This window comes from Neodiprion pinetum, chromosome 2, assembly GCF_021155775.2.
Source record: "Neodiprion pinetum isolate iyNeoPine1 chromosome 2, iyNeoPine1.2, whole genome shotgun sequence".
Lineage (NCBI taxonomy): Eukaryota > Metazoa > Arthropoda > Insecta > Hymenoptera > Diprionidae > Neodiprion > Neodiprion pinetum.
In genome coordinates, this window is record NC_060233.1 from 39328310 (window position 1) to 39355476 (window position 27167).

The 27167-nt window shown below is 35.8% G+C and overlaps 3 protein-coding genes across 14 annotated transcripts in view; 1 reads left to right on the forward strand and 2 right to left on the reverse strand.

Moving 5' to 3' along the window:
- The window catches only part of Dh31-R (Diuretic hormone 31 Receptor), a 159071-nt gene extending 153845 nt beyond the window's left edge, over positions 1 to 5226 (forward strand). For 8 of the 9 annotated variants that reach the window (XM_046611871.2, XM_046611868.2, XM_046611872.2 and 5 more), the window contains 5 exons: positions 1203 to 1373; positions 1467 to 1590; positions 1787 to 1828; positions 2038 to 2121; positions 3215 to 5226. In XM_046611871.2, coding sequence (XP_046467827.1) covers positions 1203 to 1373; positions 1467 to 1590; positions 1787 to 1828; positions 2038 to 2121; positions 3215 to 3391 — 598 coding nt within the window. In that variant the 3' untranslated portion in view covers positions 3392 to 5226. Of the gene's footprint in view, positions 1 to 1202; positions 1374 to 1466; positions 1591 to 1786; positions 1829 to 2037; positions 2122 to 3195 lie in introns of all 9 variants that reach the window. The other variant, XM_069133419.1, reaches the window with a different exon arrangement.
- LOC124212098 (transmembrane protein 19) overlaps positions 1 to 9210 on the reverse strand; it is a 39568-nt gene extending 30358 nt beyond the window's left edge. The window contains exons 1-6 of one of the 4 annotated variants that reach the window (XM_046611848.2): positions 8693 to 9209; positions 8241 to 8351; positions 7858 to 8145; positions 7418 to 7522; positions 6954 to 7169; positions 6029 to 6820 (exon numbers count right to left, since the gene is read on the reverse strand). In XM_046611848.2, coding sequence (XP_046467804.1) covers positions 6666 to 6820; positions 6954 to 7169; positions 7418 to 7522; positions 7858 to 8145; positions 8241 to 8351; positions 8693 to 8843 — 1026 coding nt within the window. In that variant the 5' untranslated portion in view covers positions 8844 to 9209 and the 3' untranslated portion in view covers positions 6029 to 6665. Of the gene's footprint in view, positions 1 to 6028; positions 6821 to 6953; positions 7170 to 7417; positions 7523 to 7857; positions 8146 to 8240; positions 8352 to 8692 lie in introns of those variants that run through there. The other 3 variants (XM_046611844.2, XM_069133416.1, XM_046611845.2) reach the window with 3 other exon arrangements.
- Positions 9211 to 16720: 7510 nt separating this feature from the next.
- Positions 16721 to 25686, reverse strand: mys (position-specific antigen beta subunit myospheroid). The gene is made up of 10 exons (XM_046612696.2): positions 25520 to 25686; positions 23291 to 23463; positions 22876 to 23179; positions 22507 to 22735; positions 22157 to 22241; positions 21172 to 21819; positions 20752 to 21075; positions 20267 to 20467; positions 19626 to 20123; positions 16721 to 19081 (listed from the first exon to the last, which is right to left on the reverse strand). The coding sequence occupies exons 2-10, from the start codon at positions 23459 to 23461 to the stop codon at positions 19016 to 19018; spliced, it is 2526 nt and encodes an 841-aa protein (XP_046468652.1). The 5' UTR covers positions 23462 to 23463; positions 25520 to 25686; the 3' UTR covers positions 16721 to 19015.
- Between the last annotated feature and the right edge of the window lie 1481 nt (positions 25687 to 27167).

Sequence of the window (27167 nt, forward strand, 5' to 3'; positions counted from 1 at the left end):
CGTGAATTTTGGATAAGTTTTACGCTGCTGGTAAGAAGTTTTCGGGGCATTGAACGAATAGTTCAATGTAAATACATACACGTAAATACAGCCTTTACAAATTTCAAAATAATGAGAAAACTGTTTAAAAATTCATGTGTTCATTCAGAAAGATCAAAGAATTCATTTCACGTGACAAAAATAAAATATTCCCTGAAAAATTTGTTGAACAATGTTCTGTTTAAGCAATTAGTTAAAAACTTTTGGGCATCATTATTATCGAAATTCAATTTTTTTATCGTCGTTACTGTGATTAATTTTTTCCGATTTTTATCTTATCACAAAGTATTCAATATCGTCGACGAGACTCACTTTTTGTTGAGAATGTATAGCGAATACATCCTCAAGCCTTTATTCTTATGGAAAAGTACGCTTCTCGAGAAACATTTAAAACTTTTACTTTCAATTTCTCATCCAATTTAAATTCCGCTTTATACCCGCCCGATACAGGTATATATAGGTATATGTATATACATATATACGTATATAGCCGAGATGACGAATGCCTCTGCGTATATTTCAACCCAGCACATAATATATAAGGCGTGAGGCTGCTGTACCCATGTAAAAAAATCCGTACTTTTTATCAGATTCACACATCTTACGGAGCTCTGTTGGGAAAATATATTCGCTTTAACACTTTTTTCAATTTCCCAGTAGGTATAATACACTCGATAATTTATGTTGATTCCACGCCTGAGCGCGTAATTTTAACCGTCAGCGAATAAAGTTTGTTTAAAAAGTCGGCAAAAATACAACGCTCTAAATCTGTATTTTTACATTTCGATTATAATTAAAAATATAAGGTAATTTCACTTTTGACTCAATAAGAGTTTACGGACTTTCCTAATATTTCATCGACTAAGCTCGCAGTCAGCCTATGTTTTATTTAAATATATAAGAGAAATTTTAAAATCTACAAATCATTCAACTGCATCTAGACGATAAATTACTTTCTAATGTAATTCTACTTTCAAAATAATAACGAGCATCAGGTATACGCGGGTAATTTTGCGAATATTCATTTTCTTGATCGTGTTACGACTACCTAACGTTTTCCGCTGAAAGATCAAAGCGACGTCCGTATGTACATTTCGTGCTTCAAGCTGAAATATCCTCTTTGTGCCGTACCTTGCGAATAATAATAAATTGTTTCGTTCCAGGTGCTGGATCAACGAGGGAAATTACGCGAATGTTCTCATCTATCCGGTCTGCGTTTCGACGTTGTTGAATCTTCTATTCCTTTGTAACATCGTTCGCGTTCTTTTGACGAAACTCCGTGCCGGTCCTGCGATCGGAACAAGACCATCGAGATCAATGCTGCAGGCTTTCAGGTGTCTATTTTTCATAATCGACGTTATAATAAAAAGACGCGATAAAATTCTAATGACGTGTCATAATATTTCCGTGCGTTCATCTCTTTCAAGGGCGACGCTACTTCTGGTTCCACTGCTAGGGCTTCATTACTTGGTCATTCCGTTCCGCCCGCCGAAAGGCCATCCATGGGAACAAGCCTACGAGATCATCTCTGCCATTACCGCATCTTTTCAAGTGAGAGTTCAATTAATTCTTGTAATTTTTAGCGAATTAGCCGAAATTCAAAAATTAAGGACACGAATGATTTCAAGATAAGACAGAAATTCAAACGCACCGCCCTATAATCAAACTTTAATTATATCAACATGAGTTCGTAATGAAATAAAATCCATGGAACTTGTAACTACATGAAATCACTAATAATTTTTAGGGTCTCTGTGTCGCAATCCTGTTCTGTTTCTGCAACGGCGAGGTAAGTCCTGATTGACCTAGCTACGTGCGTATTACGTTTCAACGTCAAGTTATTCAATCTCCATAAATCTGTATACGACCAAAGGACAATAATATTGTAATATTGTAACTACGATGCAAATGTTATACGATACACAACGTCAATGTAGGTACATCTGAATTTTAGAATTCGCATTAGCATTATATGTATGTCTACGATATACTCGACAGGTGATAACTCAGTTCAAACGGAAGTGGGAGGGAACAGCGTTCGTCAGAAAGAGGGCAAACTCATGTACAGCAACAACCGTCTCGGTAAGATATCTCCCAGGAAGATGAGTGACGGATAGAAAAATGCTCCCTAAACCTATACCTCTGAACTAATACCCGTAATGCATTTCCCGAATCAATACAGCAGGATCGTCTGCCTGGAAATCTGAAACTGACTTACAACTATATTATGACGAATCTCTCGAGTAACACAAAAATATCAGACGATTCTGCAACTTCGATCCCTTATATTGTATTTATTACAATCGCTCTGTGATTCCATCCGGTTCCTTATTATTGTATCTAACAATCCATACGTAGACTGTTGAAGGAAAAAATCCGATTGACGTTATAACAATTTATTTGGATGTTGTGTGGTGAATGCTAAGAACTAAAATATTATCTTTGAAGCATTGACAGAAATTAAATACTTAGTTTTCATCATCAAGGTCCGTATCGCAAGTCGTTTTTACTCTTCCGTCGTCTGTAAATTGGAACAAATTCTTGTTCGTTCCATCTAATTGACACAAGCGTAAACGAAACGAAACGTAAACTCAACTATGAACACGTATTAATTTCGTAAGAACAACTGAACAAGAAACGGATCTTCGCAGGCATGAACATTCGCATGAAATTCATTCCAACAGTATACCTATGCAATTGTCACGTGAATTTGTATTACATGGAATTTGTATCGTCAATGGTGCAATGCGGACTAACTCAACTAAGCACTAACAGATTTGATAATGGTTGAAAAAATTGACAAGGGTTGCAAGATATAAAAAAACAAAAACCCAGGCATGATAATTTACAGATACCGAACGATTGTAAGTAAGCCAATCGACGTGGCCAGGTTTTTCTAACTCGCTCGCACGTTTTTCACGTAACCGCAGAGTGCTAATTTTTGTACGGTTTTAGCAATAATCGAATGACAATCAGTCAACGTGATTAACAAAACTGACAATGACGCGCGGGGTTTCTCCAGCCCCGCGTTTCCTCGACGTTTAAATTTCGGGAAATTGTATCGGTGATTCGTTCGAAGGGGTGATCGATCGTCGTCCGTATCGTGCCAATGGCATCGCCCGAGTCGAGTCCATTTTGGGGTGTTGACTGTTTCAGTTTGTCCGATCGACCGCAGGTCCGATGGCGGGAGAGGAGAAGGTGTGACTATCAGTCGGCGGCGGGGGTGGATCCGCAGGAGTCCGCGGGATCCAGCACGGCCGCCGCGCGTCGAGGAAGTAGCAACCACCTCCAGGTTCTCATAAAACGCAACGACTCGGCGAACGACTTCAACCAATACCAGAGCCAGTGCTGATTACTACCCAACGGACGGCTGACTAAGATCGAGAGGGATTTATAATTGCCTGTGGCGCTGGATCACCCTAGCTTAATTCTCAACCCCCTCCCTCCCAATCATGATCGCTGAATTATTTTGAAACCCCAACGTTGAGACGTGCTTTTATTGTCGCCCAAATCACTTTGTCCCCAGTCCAATATTATCGTTACAGTTACAGTTGACAAAAATTCACTTCGTTAAAACTGTGGGGTTTCGAACTCAAATAAAGCTCTCTAAATTTAAATCAGAGAAATTCCGATAATTCCCAGTTATAAGTGTACCACTGGAAAAAATCAGTACACGTACACTGACGATTCGGTCACTTTTCATCGATATTTCAATGATTTTCAGTCTACACACACCGATTTTTACCAGTGGTATACTTGTAACTGATTCGCGGTTAGAGAGCGTGCAGCAGGATTTCGAAAGCTCAAATTCACGTACATGCGACAAATCGATTACGTCTCTACGTATGTATGTCTAATATTACATAGCCAGGTCGGAATCACAGAATTTGTATTTTGAGTTTCTCAGGTCAGATATTGCGGCATTGGGGTGTACATTTCTTATATACCTACGTTCTGTTACACGTTATACGTAATCGTTTGAAAATAACGAACTAGCATTTTATAACAATCAAGTTGCATTTATATTGTCGAATTATAATCATGTGTTATCGTTATGTATTTTTCTATACCGAAAATAAGTCACGCAATTCCCGAAAAAATCAGCTCAAATTCCTATTTTCCGATAAAAATTTCATCATATTTAAACGGTAATACTGCAGTCCAGAAACTGAGAGACGATATAGTTTTCGATTCATCTAAAAACGAAGTATAATCTGAGTGAATGAATTCAATTCGATTCTGGTGTAAGGTACTTATTACATGATATGTTGCTAATCATACTTTCGATTCTAATTAAGGTGGATTATACGGATCATCAAAGGGTATAGTGACATTATAGGGAAGACCGAGGCGAAATGGGGCACTTAGGGAAATAACATGGTTATATACTGATTCTATCGACATCTTTCTATTCCTGCAGCTTACTCACAGCAAAGGGAATTATTCCACTTTCTAAGCTGCCAACAAAGAATATTCCTTTTATTTTGGAATAAGTGAGAATTTTTTAAAAGAAATGTTAACAAAATTTGACGTTCAATTTTTTACCTGATCTCCCCTATAATTTCGTGCTCAATTACGATTTTCTGTCTACAGTATAGTGAAAGAGAATAAGTAAATAAATAAATAAATATATAAACAAATGAAACTAGGCTTTGAATACGAACTGTACAAAGTAAATATAATTATTTTTTTTCACCGGTATCAACACATTCATCGACTGTAAAATCCTGCACTAAAGGATCGAAGCACCGTATTTTGGCTACACGTTCCTGAAAATTTAATATTTTTAAATGACGGAACGATACCTCAAGTTTTTCTCGTCATGTTTGGCAAGTTGACTGTTTAGTTCGCAGACTTTGAACTTTCATTCACATTCGTTATCATGAAGTTCTTGAAAAATTTACCCATAAATAGAGCAGTAGCTAGAAAACGGTGTATCTATCTACCTTACACACTGTATCAAATTCAGCTTTAGAACAATTCGCTATGTTAAAGATTCCGTACTCGTCATATCACTAAAAATATAGAGATTATAACAAAAAAAAGGAATTTTTATACAGAATGAAGTAAATTTATTATATATAAAATTATATATCTTTCATATAATTATATACGTAAAAACAAAAAAAAAAAAAAAAAGAAATGAGAAAAACCTAACAATAATGTTAAAAGAACAAATCAACGAAACTACGCATGTTATACATATATAGGAATATATCTGGTGTACTAATGAGGTGTATTGTTATAAAAATAAAATTATAACTACCCATAATTACTAATAATGATATCATAATTATCAATCGAAGACATCACGATCGCTGCAGAAAATAACGAACGAAAATGAAAACAAAGATGGCAGTCTACTTAAAAGAGGGAAATCGGCTTTGGCCTGGATAACCATTTAGAGCAAATTTACCTTATTGGTTCGTTATCGTGGTGTGATAATTACAACGTGGACATAAAATAAAATACACAAACAAGAAAAATAACTGTAAAATAAACAAATCAATGTTTTTAGCCTGTATATCTTTCTGTACAGCACAAAGTAATACGTGTAAATAACTTTGTATACTTAAAATGGGGGGAAAAAAAAAAAAGAAAAGAATAAAATACAAAATAAATACAACTGTCTGTAAACTAATCATGTGCACATATTATTCCGACATATAATATTGAATGTCAAGTAAGTAATTTGTCACACAATATAGCTATACGAAATAAATATGACCGTTGTTCTCCAAAATGGAATGTTCGTCTTTTATTATCCCGTTTCATTCATCTACTAGACTTTATCGAAGTGTCATTTTAGTTGTCAGGTAATGCATGTTATGGCACATTGCCCAGAGCAGTATTTTTTTACTTGTTATAGTCTCGCATTAAACACCGTTCTACTTTGAATATAATCATGAGACATACGCTTTGCTATTACTTATCACACTCTACCTTTTTTGTAACAACTGATGAGTTTGTTGAGGCAAAAATATCCAAATAGAAAATGAAAAATAGTTTATTTCGTCCACGTATTCAAGGCTACACGAATATTTTTTACAATCATTTTTCAGGGAGTCTGTTGCTGCCGATTTAATGATTATATACGCAAGAATGGTTAGGAATACAATATGACGTTTCATCGATATTATCCTCGAACAACGCTGCCTGCAGCTTAATCAATAGTTTGCAACAGCTGTTGATCATAATTATATACCTGTGTTAATTTCAACATTATTCCATCATTACAACGTATATCGAGGTGAATACGCATGTTCGTTATTTACTAGACGTGTATAATGTAGGTATTTTTATCCAGTTAAATATAAAACAGCTGCATTTAAAACTTTTCTAACAAACTTTTGGTCTGAGTAATTCTCAAAAAATGTTATTTGATATCGCAAGTACCAGACATAAACTTTTGAACACTAAGTTGTTCTGTCCGCACTTTTTCTACCACAAGCATAATTAAAATTTTGTGTCCATGTTTATACAGAGCATATGACCAATGAAACTTGGAAATGAAAGCATGAATAAAGAAATTAATAAAGTTAGTTTCATCTTTGCCAAAGATGAATAAACCTTGTATTATTATACGTACCAGACTTATGTTCCAAGCATAAATTATTTCCCTGACATCAAGGCCAAAAGAGATTCGCCAATCTTGGAAGAGTCAGAGCCATTACTATGCTCGATAAAAGATTGACACTATGATTATCAAAGACTTGCCTACCACTAATATGCTTCACACCTTTCCCAGGGCGTTCCACAACTTTGCCAGTCTCATCTAAGCCTGCTCACGGAAAATGTAACGAAAAACGAAAATAAAGAAAATATAACTCAAACTGAAATTTTTCTATCTCCTCTTGATTTTGTCGCTTAGTTTGATTCCACTTTTCCACATTACGTAACACATGAATACTCACCCGAATACTGCAGAGTGGCTCCTAGAATAGAATCAAGTACGCTGCCTGCGAGACCAGCATAACCACCAGCAATAATGATTGGCCATTGGGGCGCAGCCAGTTGCAGCACGACTGTGTCTACAGTGTATAATACTGCAACATAATTGAATAGCCCTACAACTAGGCCACCCGCTAGAGACATCAAAAGCCCAATCCAAGTAACACCACCATTAGTACCTGTATTTGGATATATTTCCATTAATGAAGGAAATAAGGTTGACGCCAAGTTGAGAGTAGTAATAATTTTCAGACTTGAATGTTTCGCCTGTTAAATGAAACTCCAATTAGGTATATCTTGTTTGAACTAATGTAAGTAAACATATTTCGATGTGTTTCAACTTAGAATATACAATTCCTGAAGAGCGCGTTTATCCTAAGATAAATTAAATATCTTCCAGGTAAACCGATTCAACAGTGAAAAAAACCTTTAGGAACTCTCTCCCTTGTGGTGATCAAAAATGGTTCCGAATCCCCAATCACAGTACCAAGTTCCGATGCCCATGTATCACCATTGCAACAGGCAAAGGCACCTGAAAAAAAAGTTTCTATATCAAACAAATCCTTCTCTATGTGCAACTTACGATTTGAACAGATACCAGTCTTCACGAACTTGCTGAAGTCTGTGAATCTTCAACAGAATAAATGAAAAATAAGCAATCTCTCAGCTTGATGTAAGAATAATTTCAAGGCTACCGTAGTTTCCTCTCACTTAATTTGCTAGTTTAAAGAAACTCGATCATAAACTACGTATCTAAACAAACATGACCAGGTTTCAGCGGACTGCTTGAACTTGGAAATACTTTGAAAGTGACGTGTGATTACATTCGCTAAGATGAAACTAAAGTGAGTACAGGACAATACATACCTAATATTCCAACCGATAGCCAGGAACTCCTATAATCTTTTGCAAAATCGATTGGCCGTTCTCCACATCCAACGTCCAATAAGTATAGCAACGCTAATTGCGTTGCCATTCCTCCATTGCATAAAACTTGTATCCAATTCCTTTGACCACCTTCCTTAAATTCTTCCTCCAATTTTTTCTTTTTATCAGATCGAAACTTGGTGGCTTTCGAAGAAGTGAAAAAAAAAGCTATCAAACAAGCGATGTGCGTATAACTTGTAATGCTGAGAATAAATCCTGTGAACAATCCTGCACAAAATACATGAGATAACTACATAAAGGTCGTAAACTTGGGAAAGACAACTCAATTCATTGAATCCAGACACGCGGACAAAATATTTTACCTAGAAAAGCTCCGCTGAAATCCAAACTTTTCCGCTTGAGACCCCAACCAGCAAAAAGTATTGGGATTACAACTGCAGTCAGCCATCTCCAAGGAGAAATGACAGATTGTCCTATCAAAAAAAGATGGCATAGATTTATTGAGAATTTGTGTAAGCATCTGAATTGTAACATTCCTAGAGCCAGTTAAAGTTGAATATTTTTGATGTTACAGTAAAGCATATTGTACTATTACGAAAAGAAACTTATAAACAAATTATATTTAGGTGACTTGAAATTCACAGATATTCAAGCTCATACAAAAAAATATCTACATGCCTCGTAAATTGGAAAATCAAGTGTTTCAGATCGAAGAAAGTCACCCCTAATTGTCGCTTGTAGAAAATATATTCTACACTGCGCGAAAACTATGTAGAAAGCCTAACAGGCTCGAATTAACTATGCAAAATATTACCGTCGGTATGTTGTTCGACATCTGGTGTCAAGAATGAGTAAATCAAATTAACGATCCAGAATAGCATAGAAATTGGTATAGCAAAGGCACATAGCAAAACTGGCATTAAGACCCTCGTTTTCCCGTCATTGTTTTTCTGACTTGCTACCATTTTGGCGACAAATTATCATAATTCGAGGAACAGCCTCCTCGATTTACGTTTAATTTATAGTTTCGTTGTACCCTCAACTAAATCTGTTAATCTAACAATAATTCTGTCACAGTTCAGCCAAGACTAGGTTAACAATTTCAAATTCACAGCAGCTAAACTTATAACCAAGGCAAAGAACGACGGCTATAATCGTGGACGAGATAATCAAGCCGCAACGTAGTAAAAGTACGTGTCAGATATACAGCTCTTTAATACGCCGCTTATTCGTTACAATTACTACGCTGCAATATTGACATTGCAAATGATTAACCGTCGTGATTGACCATTTCAACGTAGAGATTCCGCGGCTGCCTTCGTGACAGTCAGTGTTGCCAACGCTCAATTCAAAAGCTCAATCATTAATCAAGGTACATTTTCGTGTGCGGCAAACAGCTGAATGCAGCATACTCCGAGTGGTCAATCCACCAAAATCACCAATCGGTGGCGTCTCACGCCTGGTGATTTTGGTGAATCGACCAATCCGAGCATGCTGCATCCAGCTGCTTGCTGCGCATGAAAAAGTAGCTTCAGACGAAGTGAGTGCGAGGTGTATATATATATCAGTGGAGGTGCACACTATTGCCCACGATTTTGTGGCATCTAATAACGAGGAAAAAGTTTTTAGAACTAATTTTCGGCATAATTTCAGCTCAGTGGATAATTCAGAACGTATTTAACATGGCGAAATGCCACCGTAGTGGTCGTAAAGAAATAAATCACAAATATATTAACAGATGATATTGTTGCAGTAAGACTGATTGGGAACAAAATTGACTGGAAAATTTTCATTGGCTAACATTATACAAACGCTTCACCATCCGCAACGAATAAACCAATCGCGTCATTCTTACACAATAATACTCAAAATACTTAAACTAATGTTCGTAACAGAAGTTACGTCAAGAATACTCGGGATGCATCGAAAATACGAACTGACGTAATTCCAACGTGACTTTTATTGCTAAGATCGAAATCAATTTCTGCTACAATCCTTATAATTTTCAACAGACCCATGATAAGTCCTGAAAAAATCGAATTGGGATGTGCCATGAAAAATTATATAGGTCAGGGAACATTTCACCTCAAAAAAGATAAACTGCCAAGCCGCTTAAGATGAGATATTTCTCCAATCAGCAATTTTACACATCTGAATTCGATTTTGATAGGATTTATCAAGGCCTTATTAACTATTCCGGAAATCGTAGCAGAAATCGCTTCAGATGGTAGTAAAAAAAAGTTTCATCGGAAATGCAATTATAGATTTGATCAGCAGGAACAGACAAAAGATTTGAATATCTGGAACAGTCAAAAAGTTTGATTAGCTGAAACAGTCAAAAGGTCTGATCAACTGAAACAGTCAAAATATTTGTTTACCTCGAATGGACAAAAGATTTGATTAGCTGAAACAGTCTAAAAATTTGATTAGCTGAAACAGACAAAAGGATTGGTCAACTGAAACAGATAAAAGGTTTGGTTACCTGAAATAGTCAAAAGTTATGATTAACTGAAACAATCAAAATATATGATATGAAAAAGTTTGGTTAGCTGAAACAGACAAAAGGTTTCGTTATGTGAAACAGACAAAAGATTTGATTAGCTAAAATGGACGAAGTTACGATTAGCACAAAGACAAAAGTGCATTCACCGACAAAAACTGTGTCAAGCCCAACGTCAACATTCATGAAAAGTCTTCTACTCTATTATTACTATAATTGAAGAGAAAATTATGCATTTCTTGAATCAAAATCAATTGTCTACCTGGAATTATTGAAATGAATATTTTGTTCGAGTGAAGACTGAATATTTCTCGGTATACTTTTAAAAAAAAGTTAGCTCATCGTCTTGTAACAATAAACAAGAAAAACAGAAAAAAAAAGTTTTTTTTTACAATATCGACATGTTTTATAAATACTTACGACAAGATTCTTCACTATCACTATACACTCCGCGATTTCTATCCCCGTAAATTTACCGCTGGCTTGCAAATGCCACGCGTTCTCTCAGAACCTGAGAGTATCAAGTCTACGCTCAATAGGTGTGGTCAATTTCAACTTGAAAACTCAGTTGCAGGTAAGAAAATTGATTGAAAAGCTGAAGGTTTAACATATCGAGAGTGCTTTACTTTACGATATACCGTTTGCGAAATCGCTAAGCAAAAAGCGCGATCGATCGACTCGTATTATCCGGGTGGCCACAATTTTGCTAAAATATAATTCGTTGACTTTCGTTGCCAATCATCGCATAAAAAGCGCGTCTGATTCCTGTGATTAATCTACGCGCAAAAAGGCGCGACCGATTAACCTGTCAAAAAACCTTAGAAATCTAGGATTTGTCGTAAAATTCTATAGAAACCCAATCCGCATCTGCGTCTTTTTGAATTCGACACATTGCGATGCGGATTGTTCTTCCGAGATGCGAGTCAAATCCGGGAGGGAGGTTGGAGCACATGCATTATTGTGTGGCGTGACGGTCGGCGGTCCTCTTCAACGCGAAGTCTTCGAGCTCAGCATCTCGTCTCATCCAGCGTACCACGGAGCGCGATAGATGGTCCAGAGATGCGTTTTGCCCATTCAGACGATCACAGAGATCAAATGAATGAAATAATTATCGATAATGACTAAGTAATTAAAATGAATAACAACTGCAAAATGATTGCAGAGTGACAAGAAACGAGAAATTGAGCCTCGTTAAAATTTGAAAGCTCACTAATAGTTCGGAGACTCTTATATTCGAGTCTTTTACGTGTTTCTGGAGAAAAACCACTGTGATCATTTGACGCTGTGGATTACAAAAGTTAGTAACATCGCGGTACCTCGCGACCTTCCTACCCTCGCCTGATTCCCAACAAAACCACCCAACGGAAATGTTGAAAAAAGATTCACACGCAAATCTGCACCAAGCCCCGCGACGGATCCCACAACGACTACCTACCTACCCGATTACCTATATTCGTTCTAAACGATTTTTCATTCTTTCCAACACACATCATTCTTCCTCATTTGCGCCGTGGTCACTGTCACTTACTTTTTCATTGGTTGCCTATGGGGAGCAAAATGTTTTTGTACCGTAGTCAGCGACAATACTATTTTAGTCATTGCTGGCTGACTATCGGTACATCAACCTTTCGTAAGATGGATTAAAAACATCCTGTGTGCTAATCAGCATTTTTCGAACCGATCTAAGCCTGTACTTGTTCAATAGTTGCTGGGTACTAAGAAATTGAAAATGATGCAAGATATATCATGCAAGTTGATACGTTACGTTCTGCCAGACTTTAAAATGCTATCGATTAAACAATCGATGGCATACTTGTTCAAGCCTCAGGAGTATCCACCACTTAAACAACATCATTGGAAAATTCAACCGTAGCTATAAGGTAATTATATCTGTAGCTAAACACAATTTGTTTTCGCGAATGTCGAGTAAGAGATGGTGACCTGTCGCGATGCTCATTCCATTTTCAGCAACGTGCAAAATTTTCTAACTTTGAGTGACTATGGTAAAATAGATTAACTGTAACAAAAAAAAAATGCACCAGCTTAAAGTTAAGCACCGTTGCGATCACGAATGAGCCTATCCATGCAGCTAAGATATTGAAGATTTGTGTAACCATTGTTACCGCCACGCCACGTGATGGAGAAGTCCCAGGGAAATACACCAGTAACCCAAACACATGCAAACTCACCAACGTTGCTGAGTAATGGAGAAGTTACTCGGATGTCTCTGCTCAACTCTGAAAAAACGAAAACAGAAGCTCAAATTGATTGATCAAACTAGATTTTCAGTTCTGAAATAAATTATTATTATTGTCTACTTCCATATTTATTCGCCACATATTACGGAATGACAAAAATTAGGTTTCAAATGTACCACATTGAATTATGAAACAATAATTAAGACAAGTTTTCTTACCTGCTTAGGGTTGCTCCACACTTTACATGTATAGCATCATGTTGCCGTAGCATCTCAGGTTGTATGGCGGTGACACACTTTTCATACTACAACAAGAATGCAATTAAATATCACTCGCACAATGTACATGGATCAAATTTGAGGTCAATGCATTGCCTGTGTCAAAATAAGTTATTTGCATGATATTTCAGTGGTTTCTGAGTTATTTACAAATGAACTGCCAAAATTAATACTAGAGGGCTAATAAAATAAGCGCAGGTATTGAATATACGCATAAAATTAGTGAGAAATTGAAATCATGCTCAATTAAAAGGGATATGGTAATCAAAAATCATATCGAATATGTACCTTTCAGTTTAATTCAATGCATAGCAGGTGATTTAATTTTCAGTTTGTTGTCGGAGATCGATTGATTCGGTTACGTCTTTCGGATCATCGCTTTTTGTTAACAGTGCTGCAACATAGTGTGCCCCTGTTAACAGGTAAGATATAACGACATTTTAGTAGTATTTGTTTAGCAAAATCAATATACAAGATGTTGAAAAATTACTATTATTTTTCTAAATATAATGAAAGACTGAATACCAATCAATTTCAATTAACTGACAAATTTCTCATATTGATAGTAGCCCAACGGTATAATCAAGAGTGATCTCAAATGTGTACCTGTTTTCAATATAGTCTTGCACAAAATTACGACTTGTTCAGCTTCTGCATTTTGATTTCAAACACATATTGCCGGGATCACTTGGTGCGGATATTCGCTAACTTCGATCATTCTTGCAGTAGTTCAATTCTGTAATCACATGAAGGACAAAACCATAACATTTTGTTAATATTTGATCGGATTCAATATCCATATACTCAATGCTTAAACACATACAATTTTGGTTTGTAGATAATGTGTTATGCCAAGTATTGGAAAATCTTAGCAATTACATAAACAAATGACAAATGATTAGGATTGTTTTATACCTATTGTTTATATGTAACAAATTCAACAATTCCACTATGGATTGATGTCTTCCAAGATTTATTGACAGGGCCTTTCAATCTAGATAATCACCAATGCCAATCAACATTGCTGGAGTTTCTTTCTGCAACCAGATGAAATAATACAATATTTTGCTAGTACTTAATTCATCTTCAATAACGACTTGAACAGCATGCAAAATTCACCATAGTTATCCTAAACATAATAGGTACAGTACTGTTCATAAGTTCAGGATCACTTTCCAAATTTTCTATCAGGTCAAAAAATTAGATATCTCAGCCAAAAAAGGCGCAGAAAAATTTTCTAGGTCACATTTAAAAATAGAAAAACTCAGCTTCATTATCGTTTTTGCAACATCCTCTACGACCGTTTTAGCACTCACTAGGTGATGTTAAACATGTCGTTTTCTCGCGATTTTCATACGTTCATAAAGTCGCGCACAACTTTTTGGGAAATAGCAATAGGAATTATTTCTCAAAACTTTCAAAGAGGGCTTTCAATTATGACCCCTTCAAAATAAAATAATAAAACTTTTTTTGCCCTTGACATTTAATTTTGAACCTCATAGTTCTCGAATAACGATGAATTTTCCAAAAATTGAAGTACGTTACAGAAAATTACGGAACTTTGCGGACAAAAAATCGCAAGCATAAAAAAAAACGGAATTAAGGCTGAATCTCGCCCCTTAGAAAGTCCTTGGGAGAAATAATTCCTATTGCTATTTTCCAAAAAGTTACGCACGATTTTATGAAAGTATGAAAATCGCGAAAAAACATGTTTAACATCATTTATGAGTGCTAAAAAGATCGTAGAAGACATTGAACAAAACGATAAAGTAGCTGATTCTTTCTATTTTCAAACGCAACCCGGAACATTTATCGAAAATTTGAAGAGTGATCCCTAATTTATGAACGTTACTGTATGAGTAATCAAGAACAGTTGACGATTTAGATTCACTCGAATTTTCGAAACGATTAGTAGCGCTGTGATGCGTTAACTTTTGTTTCATTATAATAAAGGATTACAAAATGGAGGATCCCTCCCGGAGGAAATTCGGAAACAGATGCAATGCTTACAGTTTGCATATAAGTATGTAATACTCCACAGTTTGTTGTTGAAATCCAAAACACAACTCACACGAAGGTAACGTTCTGCAAGGCCCGTGTTTTCAAAACGATAGAAAAAAAAAACCACAATGGAAGATTATCAGGGCATTTTCTTGTCACAAAACGCTTACTACTATGCAGCATAATAATTACACTCGATTCCAAACCCATTCACACTTTTTGTGTCGTAGCTGGCTGCCTAAACGGATTGTCAGTTAAGCTTGCTACAATGTAACGACGCACTTAACGAAAGTCAGCCGCACAAACAATAACAAACGACACGCGACGCAGAGAGTCGATAATGGAAATCGCGAAAAGCTGACATTGCACCAAAGAATGAAAATTTGATGTACAAAACTCACCTTCGATGTCCCCGACTGTTTTTATTTCAGTACCTCGGTTCTTTCATGGGCCATATACGCTGCATGCCGTTCGTATATTATTCACAGTGAGTTTCATGGGAATACACTGATCGAATAACGTTATACAGCCTTTTTTTAACCATAAGGTATCGGTGCTTCGCCATGTCCCGAATAATCGAGGCCTGTACATGGAGATCTGAATTTACAACTTACGACTTGCGTAGCTTCACCACGGCTGCTCGAAAGCGACTGACATCGCGCTTGGAAGCAATTCTCGACCGGTCGGAAGGCCCATGTGAGCTGCGTACAACGCGGTCAAATCGTCGAAAAATTGCCGATGCACGCGGCGTCAGGCGTCAATTGAAATTTTCTGGTGACTTCCGGTCAAATAAAATACGTTGCCGAAAGATATATTTCGACATTCCTGAGAGTCCAATTAGTGAAAAAAGCGTACGACGAAACGATTTTGAGAAAAGTTTCCGAGCTCTGAAAATCACAAACAAAGGACGGTCAACTTCCCTGTAAAATATTGTAGTACTTTTGTTTTTCTCTCGTTTTCTAACATTGATATGAAAATTCTCAATAAACATCTAACATCTAATAATTCTGGATTTCTTCAGTCGAAATTTGAGTGATTTTAAAAATTTTTTATTACTTGACTCTTCGATTCACTATATCGACGTAATTTTGCAAGAGAAATCGATTGCGCGCAGTCCAAATACGCTATCAGGTACTTCATCTCGCTTATTAATTTTCGCAAATTTTTGACACTCCCGATTAACAATCCTATATTTTTAAATTCGTCGAATAAAAATATAATTAAAATCCACTGACCTAACCATGTAGTTTTGACTCGCAGCATTTTGCCGTTGCGTCGGTATCCATTTTGATAAGCGTCTTTTTACCGCCGACGGCGTAGCGCTGCCGTGTCAAGTTGCCGTCGCGTAAATTTAACGCCCGTGAAAATCCAGCCTAAAGTGTATATTCAAATATCTACTAATTCCGCAGGTCCGCCGACGCGAGCGTACGTAAAGGATACTAAATCTAAATGTAATAAATATTAAATGTTTAGTATCCTTGAGCGTACATAAGCTCCTGAATGATGACATCATAACCGAACGGCCGAGTTCGCAAACTTCAGTCGTTGACTGCCACACTTGTTTTTTTTTTTTACATCATAGCTGACGGGCTAGCTACAGAACATTTTTCTTGAGAAAAACCTACACTATTTTCTCATTTTTGTTTTTTCTTCCGCGTATTTCTGGTACATGATTGAACTTTAGTTTTTTCGTCTAATTTCACGTTCAAGTATTTTACATTAGCTTAATTGAAATTTTCTCATTAGCTTCTGCATAATAATATTTTCTTAGTTATGGCATCAATAGGAAGTGAAGGTTGATCAACAGGAAATTTAGAGACTAAATAAGAAATGAGTGTAATGATGAATAAAATATTAAACTTAACTTGAAATAAATTGAATATTAGTATTTGTTAGATGGCATTCATACACACTATTCTATAGTTTATGTGTATATTTATTTAACATATATTCTAGATCGCGCTCGTTCATACCACACTAAAATATCCTATCTTTTTATAATATCACTCTAATTATAAGTAAATTGAAAATTGCAAGGCAAAGTTATAACCAGATGAGCTCGATTATCCGAAATATAGACTTTTAATTCTAACAATCAAATAATGCACGCAAACAAAAAACCCCGCTAAAATCGGAGCATGAAAAATATCCTTATTTATTTAATGTTTGTTTATTTTCTTATGTGTGAGAAAGAAATGAAACATCTGCAAGTGCAAAGATGATACCTAATAACGTTCGGTCATTCTTTACACGCACAAAATTATGCTTTATGTACAAATTTAGCTTTAAATCTAATTTTAAATTTATATATATATAAGAGGTATGCATAAAAGTTCAATGCACTATAACTTTTTCAAAAATTTTCCACAACTTTAATTTCACAATTATAATTGTAATATGAGTGCACGTAGGTAGAGACCCTTGTAAATATATATAACTATAAGACACTTTCTTTTTTCTCGATAAAATATTATATATTTTAATTGTTATTTTCAACAAGGCCTTCAATAAATTAACAATTACGTAAAATGATGAATGACAATATATGGACTTGTGACCACGTGTGAATATTTATTTGCGACTGTAAGAGTAACGCGTTTATTTGAATTATTTTTAAACTATGAAAGCTAGTTCAAGAATAAATTCAATTCACAGCAAACATGTTTGTATGCGGCATGCGTACATATACATACCTAAATGTTTATATTTTTGCTGAAACAAGGTACTCTTACAGTGTAACAATATACATTGGTATACATGTGCAGATAAAGAAAGCAATAAGGGCGAAGAAAATTGAATTAAGCTATGGTGAAGTAATATAAAAATGATTGTGCTTTACAGCGGGTATAAAAAATAATTAAAATTTATCAATCAATAACAAAAAGATCTCTGTTTTCTGGTCACATCAAAGGCACTTCAACTCTAAAGTTTCATCTAAACACTTAAAAAACTAGAAATTAATATTTTGTTACAGATTTCTAAGTCTAATTCTAATTTTACAAAACAATTTGTTGACTACGCAGCTCTGTAGTAACCGGAAGTAAAATAATCGTTATAGGCGTGTGAAATATGCCATACTTCATTGTATAATTACTATAGTCTAAGAATTATGGCAGTAGAGATTTCGTTTTATAAAGTATAGTAGCTTAATAAGTCAAATTAAATAAATAGCCCCAATAACTTACGTCATGAAATAAAATGACAGCGCTCGATGATAGGCACTTCCGAGACTTCTTTTATGCCATGGGGGGTCGATGAAGCTGGCAACTTACACTCCAGGAGAATTTCAATATACAGCAGTTAGCCTGGTCCACGAACTTCTCTGCTCTGCGTTAACATTCTATAAAACTTGCATCTGTTGCGTAGCTCCCTGGCGGATACGACATTTGAAAAACGTAGGTAGCAGCTGTACTGCGGAAGCAGTACCGTAACGGAGCAGAAATCTATTTGCCAGGCTAACTGCTGTGGATTGGTCTCCAGTGTGAATATCATGGGCCCCCTTAGTCAAATTCTCACGGCATTAATTATACAATCACGATTATTTTCGTCAGGGTGATTGTTCAGTGACATCAATTTCATGTGCTATCTGAGTCACGGTTTTATAAAACACACTTTGACAAAAAAAAGCCTAATTGACGGTACGCTAATAAGAGAGCACGAACACGAGCATCAAAGACAAGCAACGCTTCCAGGATTAAATTGTTATAATACCGTTAGAGTTCTGTCTCTTCTTCTTAATGTTTGAAAACGATAATTCTACAAAACAGACTGGCACGTATTTCATTAATAATTCAATGAGAATTATGCATCTCAATTACGTAGAATTGTTGTTCGTCACTTCGATGTTAACAGTCGAAGTTATCAAGTTTAATTTAGCGAGTCATTCGCAAATACAGTAATCGAATTTCTAATAATGAAAGCTGAATGAAAAAAATCGTTCGTTTCAAAAGCAAGATAACCGATATATAATTAGATGATAAGATCTCTTCAACACTCAGATCGGAAGAAACAGTGTTTCTTGCATATTCAATAAATTAATATATCGGTTACTCGCTTTGTATTGGTTAAAACTATCGTGAGATTTGGCGTAAGGAAAGATTCCACTATGCGTATATTTAAAATAACGGTATGATGAAACTTTCTTTTGATTTACAACTTTTTTACTTTCCAACGTAAGTGGGGTTTTTGAAGGTAGATGTTGCTTGCTTGTAAATTGGATTTTCACCCTGAAATTAGTAAGTAAAGTCCATTATTAATGAGTATGTTTGTTAGGGCTGTTTGGTATCGGAAATTGGTTACCAGTTTTTTGCTAAAAAATGTTAATAAGCATACACTTCGATATACTAGAATAATGTTGTTTTGTTAAAAACCGAAGTATTAAGAAAACCGGAGATCGCCGAGAAAAATGCGAATTTTGAATAACTAATGAAAAAAAAAAATATCGTGGTAAGTTTAAGAGCTGCTCATCGAATATCTCAACATATCTAATCCACCGACTGCACGAAAACAAAAACTCCGATCGTTGTACAATCGTAAATATTTTCGTTTTCATTATTTCAGTTATTGTGTATTTCAGTATCTTTTGGTGTTCCGGTATTTCGATAAATCGGTATCGATTATACTTCGCAGAGAAATGAACAAAAAATTTTTGGTATACAATAATTCCGAAATATGATGCCCCTAATGATGTTATGTCAAATGACAATGAGACACAAGTTATGTGAGTACATATTAATTACACAATTTATAGCAAAAAATTAATATGCTTACCGTGTCCCACTTAGCCATCATTCTTTCTGTTTCAAATCGCGCAAATTCCCTACGATCGTGAATAGTAGTCAACAATTTCCAAAGTAATAAAAGAGCCAAGCCAATGAGTACAATCGCAGCGATGACTCCCAGGACGATTCCGAGCATGAAAACTTGGGTCGGGCATTCTCTTTTTTCTTGCGCTGCGACAACTACTTGATTTTCCGTTTGGTTGAAGTAGTAGTAGTATTTCACTTTACAGTTATCCTCGTCTATATGATGGCAGAATACTTCATTCTCAGTGGTTACTAGTTCGACTGCCTCAACAGTAACGTTTTTACAATTGTTATCGCAATCTTCTTCTTTACTAAAATTGCCAGTTGAATATATTTTGCATTCAACGCAATTTCTGAACTCAATACAACGGTCAGGACAAGTTGGACATTTTTCACAGAAGTCTCCTGAATGACGTGGATTTCCATCCTCACGACAGACACACTTTCCGCAAACGCAATCACCCTAATCACAAAAAAAATATAACAACTTAAAACAATAAATATGCTTATAGTGATTAAGGTTTGTACAAAAATGAGTTAACTTGACAATTTCAAAGCAAATTCAATTTCACATCGCATTTGTTTTCTTCTAATTACAAGTCTTACATGGCCTGAGCACAAAATGTCTTCAGTTGATCCTGGAGCTTTACAAGTCTGATTCGATGATGGGCAATTGCAATCTGGTCCAGTCCATTCGGGCTCACACCTGCACACACCACATTCACAGGTTCCATGATTGGAGCATAACTGACCGTCGTGACGATCACAAGAGAAGTTATCGCACTCACAGTACGGTCCAGAAATCACCTATAACAATATTAGATAAAGTCTCTCAAACTATAATTCCGAATATGTATTATTCTAATATCTTCGCACTTCGATACTGTGTAAATTTATATAATTTTCGTAAATCGTAGAGAAGCCTATCAGATATAAATCTGATCACAGAATTACTGATTAATCTTTTTGTTTTTTATTTAGTGCAATCGATCAAATAAAAAACTTTAAAAATTATAATTGAGGCTATTATCAAGCATCATCATCAGACCTGACATTTTGAATACATAAAATTTAGGAAGTTGAAAACTTACTTCATCAGGGTTTTGTCTGGTATCACAATCGCATACACCACAGGCACAACTACCTCTTCCAGAACAGTCAACCAACGATGTATTATCCGGTCTGCAGCTTTGATAATATTTGTCACGCATCACGGACTGATCACTTTCGTGATGACGCGTACACTCGCATGTTTTACCAAAGTACTGGTCGTAACAATCACAGACCCCGCATTTTAAAGTGCCCATTGAATTGCACTCAGGTGAATTTATCTGGTACATGGGGTGCGAAGCATGTTCACAGTCACAATCACATATCATGTGGAGATTAACAGTCAAAGTTTCGTTGATACCGACCTGAAACATCAAGGAGGTATTAGCTTTTCAAACTAAGTCTTCAAATTTGATTCTCTCAAACCTTTATTAGCCATACTGCAAGTTTGAACTACTTACTGGATAAATATTGAACTTTTGGTTCCATTCAGATCTGTTTTTAGGACAGCTGGTAACTTCAATTTTCGCAAAGAAATCCACTTTGGTACCAACTTTCAAGCCATCGCATTTCGATGTTTCTATTGGGGGACCAGCACCCAAACAGCTCGAGTAGTATCTCACTTTTATGCTACTACTGGCTGTATCTTTCATTTCCACAGAACTGGAAATAGCCTCGTATTGTTCGCGGATCAAATCCACTACGTTACTTGAGTCGGCAGATAACTTGCCAGCAAATGAACCTTCGATATGCTTTGTAAGCCTTCTATATATCTGGATTTGACCCTCAGTTACAGCCCAAATAATATTGATCGCATTCTCCTTTACTTTGAGATTAATCTGCGATATACTGGGGTAATCTTGCGATGTTGATTGAGTGTACAGCCCACTGTAGTCGAGGTGGCATAGTCCGTCATTAGGTTTTATGATGCCACCAAGCTTGCCATCCCCGGCGTAGTGAAATCCTGCGTCAGTTGAAAATACCAAAAGTCTGCGAGCTTTGGAACGCCATCCTATCTTATCACGACACACAATTGCTTGCATTATAGCATCAAATCCTCCTTCAGGAGCATCTAAGTTACCAGACACTGATGCACGACGAACCAAATCCTATAATCGGCAAAGCAATGTTCAATTACTATACAAAATCAAGTTTTCTCACCATTAATAGTCATTTCTAATGGAGTTATAGCTTGAAAATCAATTTAAGTGACTAGTTCCATTAAAATGTGCATTATTCAATATTTAATGATAATAATAAATTGACAGAAATAATATTGTACATCATCGCAAGGAATGCGCATTTAATATTGCATACGTTATTCAATCTTTGAATTAATAATTGGACACACATATCAACACAATACCATGTAGTGCTGACATATTGCATAAATATCATAGATACAAATTATTATGAAGATGACTAATAAAATTTAGATATACTTACAGCAAAAACACTAGTATTTTGTGACAACGTCATGATGTGCTTGTAGCCATACGGTTTTGCACAACCAGGACATGGTTCCTCAAGGCTGAAAAATAAAATTTATTTTTTACTTCTGCTATATGAGTATTAAACAACTTCAAGGATCGTTGGTTCTGTCTTTTCTAAACTTCTCAATTCCTGTAATATTTTTTGTAATTCAATTTTTGAGCAAACATAACATCTGACAAATATATAAATAATAATTTGTTGATTGCTTTTCCAAGTCTATGCACACATTCACCAACATTCAACAACTGTTCACACCTTAGATACAGTATGGATTTGAATGAAACTAAATTTTCATTACTTACGACTTAGGCACAACGTTGAAATAGGGCATAACTACTTTGTCGACAAAGCTACCAAATCCCAAACGAAAATTACTTGTTATTTTAGTCATACTTTGCACCAATAAATCTCCCAAATGTGACAACTTCTCTTTATCATCCTCCATAGACTTGCTCAAGTCCATGAGGTAGTAAAGATCAACTGGATAATCCTCGGCTTGAGAGTATGAAAAAGACATAGTATGCACCTCATCTAAAGCAATGGAAAAGACGAATGAAGTAATTATTGCATATAAGAATAAAATTCACTGGTAAAAAATATTGTTAATAATTCAGGAAATAGCAAAATTGTCAACAATTAGCAATAATTGGAATTTGAAAAATCTCACTCACTTATCCTAAGGGTCAAATCGACTTCTTGAGGCCAGATTTGAATCGCCTCCTGTCTCCTACTACCACTGCTAGAACTCGTATGCTTAGAGCTAGAGCTTGAGGAAGACGATGAGGAAGACGAAGAAGAGGATGAACTTTGCTCAAATTCACTACCACCTGCTACAGATGAATAACCACCCTTTGTTAATTCCGCATGCCGAATCACATCATAAACATTATTCGGATACCGCGTATATTTCTTTGGGCACGTAGCATATATTTTTGTGTTTATGTTTGGCAAAAAACACCTCATCTCCGAAAATTTCTGTGAACATAGGAATACATATTTTACATATACTTACAGATGTAACAACAGGGTAGCCCATTCCGTTACATAGGGTTTTTTGTTAACATAGAAAAAAATTATCCAACTTACAGGAGCAGCGCACCAAGCACAATGTGGAGTTTGTATACATTCGTGGCAGGTTTGCTTGCTGATACAGGGATTCATTCCAGTGAGTCTTTCAGGTAGAGGGTAGTCAGCTTTGACAGCAACAAAAACTATCGCTGTGACAAGGGCCAGGGCCCATTCTAAGCTGCCAAACATCCCTGTAGATCAATAGATATGTGTTACATTCTGCATATTTCACTGCAACCGAACAAGTATGAATTCATACCTCGACAAATTCAGAACCGCTGTACTGCACAGTTTATTGAAAAGGATTGCCCTTATTCAATGCAATCGCAAAATAAAAAACCAATATAAAAGTATTAAGCAAAGGAAATTTGAATCTAATGCCGCATCTGTTAATTATGATGAAATTGAAAATCCTACTAAAATAAAAAGGCAACTTCATTGACACAATAGTACACAATGGTACTAAACATTACTATGCAACAAATTACACCTTTCGATATCAATACTGAAGAGTCAAATTTTTTAAAATTTATTTACAAGCGTGTGAATTCCTGAATACAGTCTTGTAACAAAGTTAGCAGAATATTAATTCTAAATAAATAGACGTTATCTTCTGACATTCAGTTGCCCTACGTATTCCTGGTTAGCCATATGTGGTTATACAGAAAGCCTTATAAGGATATCGTGTGACAGTTGAAAATTAACATGAAAACAGATTATGCTGTCTACTTGGAATAATAATTGAAAGAAACTGGTAGATATATGTGAAACTAAGAGAGAAATAATACGCATTCTAGTAAAGTGTAAATTACTTTGTACATCAAGAGGATAATGATATTAAGTATAAAATAAAAGTACAAGAAATGTAAAATTTAAAATGAAATGAATTCCAATAAATCAGCTCGATGATAAGTACACTGACCATTGAAAAAACCCACCACAATAAATGTACAATGAAACATTGTCCGTTTTATTTTGCAAAGTACCATCGTGCATTGCATAAAGTAATCAAAATTGACATATTTAAGTAAAAATTAATAATACCAATTAATGTTATCATTGTAGCTAAATATAATACTTCTTTGGTCAGTTAGGATTCTTATTTCTACACCCTCACATTTAGCAACAGGAGTCTATTATTAAGCTGCTGAGTCAGATTTTCTTAGTAAGCCAAAGGTAAGACATCATACTTTTACTTGGTAATATCACATGCTGTGATGATGGTATCTGGTTGGTCATATTAGTACGTGAATGATTATTGGCATGAAATCATCCGATATACATGATTCAATGTCAATAAATTTGATTAAAAATTACTTTTCCTCATCCCTAGATTACGGAAAAATCACTGAAAATTTTCAATTGTAACTGAATACCAAAATAATACGTTATACTGCTACGTTTAAGAACACAAGCTGGAAACATGCATACTTATCTCAAGAGCAAAAGTGCAAACAAGAAAGTAAGATAATGGATTCACTATATAGAACTGAAACATTTTCTTACAAACTTGTTTTTGGATATCACATTTTTTTACCAAACAAATGGTCGCATGAATGGCGTATACAACATTTTTGCATCCATATTAGCAAATTTTATAAACAAGAGCGACATCTGATTGTATAATAATTAATAATACGTTGAGAATATTGACAACAAGCAAAACAATGTATCTAATTTGTAAACGGGTGTAGAGATTGTTCGGTACTAATGAAAACGTGAAATTTTATTTCAGTAATTGTTTAATTATCTAATTAAATTTAAGAGATGGATCCGTTTGACTTGCAGGGTCGAGGAAATTTTTTAAATCAAATGTTTCTTAGATTTGATCGAAGGATTGATATTTCCTCACTACTTCTTGTGACGCACATTAATAACAAGAAGCGCTTTCGTTTCGTAGAACGTTGTCATAAATGGTATTTGTACTTGTGAAATGCGCGAGTGAGGTGCGGCCGAAAACCAGTTCTCCCACGCTATATTTGTCCCTTAAGAATAAGGTTTTTGCCCAGTAAATCGAAGGGTGATAACGGTGATATTTTTGGGACAAAGATTTGTTCCACTTGCAGATCATTTAGGTTTGAGAACACGTCTCGATTACCCATCCATTAATGCCGTCATCTCTATATTTACAAGACACCGCATTAGCATGAAAAAGGTTACGGAGATGAGAATCCGTGAACCATAAATTTGATATACGTATTTTTAACTCGGTAAGGCCGGATATGAAATTTGGTATACATTTCTTACTTTCTAGATTTGAAGGTGATTATCGGCTGTCCTTATAACATCACAAACTCCGAAGAAATAATTTCACAACTTTGGATCACCATAAAAGGCAACCCCACACCGCCACGGAATAACGACTCAATAACGAGCCGTTCGTTCAACGTCGGGTAGACGACTGGTCACTAGAGTTGGACAAAATATCAGAAGAGTTATTTCGAATTGAGCATATGCGAGTATTGTTATATCGATGAACTCACATCCGTCCCGTATGCACCCGAGAAAGACCCGAGATTATCCGATTATTCACGATAACGCGCTCGTTACCTCTCGCCGAATGCACTTTCCAAATAAGCGGGAAATTCAAATAAGCTTATTCAGCTCTAATGATGATGTCTAGTGTACTAATTCGGTACGCGACCATACGACTATTTTTGCGCCCAACCTCGCCGACTGTTCACAGGAGTATGTATGTTGTATAATATTTCTCCAATCCTGCCTTATATGTTGATTACTAAGTATCTGTACCACAACCGCGTATCCGCTAGTTTCCGGTGGGAAATCAGCGACGAATTAGTCATCGTTCAATGATGATGCGATCATTCAGCTGCGGCTACAAAATCTAAATAACCTTGAAACATAATACAACTTTGCATACATATAAGGTTCGTGTTTCGCAAGTAAGCTGCAAATGTTACGTATTCGGATTTTAATTATGCGCCTTCAGTGCACCCAGAAACCCTATTTGCAAACAATTTATATACGCACTTACTAAATTTTACATCGTGTATATCAGTATATCGAAAAAACTGAACTTCACAGAAACAGAACTGCTTAATGTAGAGTTTATAATTAGTTTTTTAAATCGCAAATTTTCCTTATAAGTTTTTGAAACAGTGACTGACAATCACGCAGGTACGGTGTTACTCGATAGTTTTTCTTATCTACAATTCGCATCCCGCAACCACAGTTGATATTATTATTTATATACATATAGGAGCAGGGTCTAAAATTAATTTATGCCATAAGCTAGCAAGTCTGTGCCCGAAGTTCTGAAAATACTAGACGTAATGTAACCTTACAATTCAGCCGTATTTGAAATCCGGAAATGGAATTGTATAAAAATACGTTGGCCGCCATATTGATTTATTTTGACAGCCTGTGTTGACAGCTTCATTTGCGAGGGAAACAACGCATGTCAAGAAATCAAAATATCCTGATAAAATCCTATAGTTCATTTATTGTACAAATATAGTTTCCACATGTATCATGAGTGACACACTTTCCTCTTATTCCGGCAGCTATGTACAATACGCACGCCAATTCGACGAGGAAAAAACAGCAAAGCTTTATCGGAACATAAAGAAGGTTAGCTTTGACAACTTGAACTGCACCGTCATAAAAAAAAACTCATAACTCAAACTGTATTTTCAACTATCCTTTTCTTGGTTCTCAGACGCTTCAAGAGGTGCAACAAATCGCCAGCGAGGTAAATTGTAATTATAAAGAACTCGAAGAGAACATGAACCGTGCAGCGCGACTCATCACAGCAATCCAAATCTGTAAAAGGCGAGAGGCTGAAGCGACGGCATTGACCGAAACAAATGACTAAAACTGTAATAAAAGGAATTTATTCAATTAATAAATAACCAAATTCCTATTTTTGATGGCC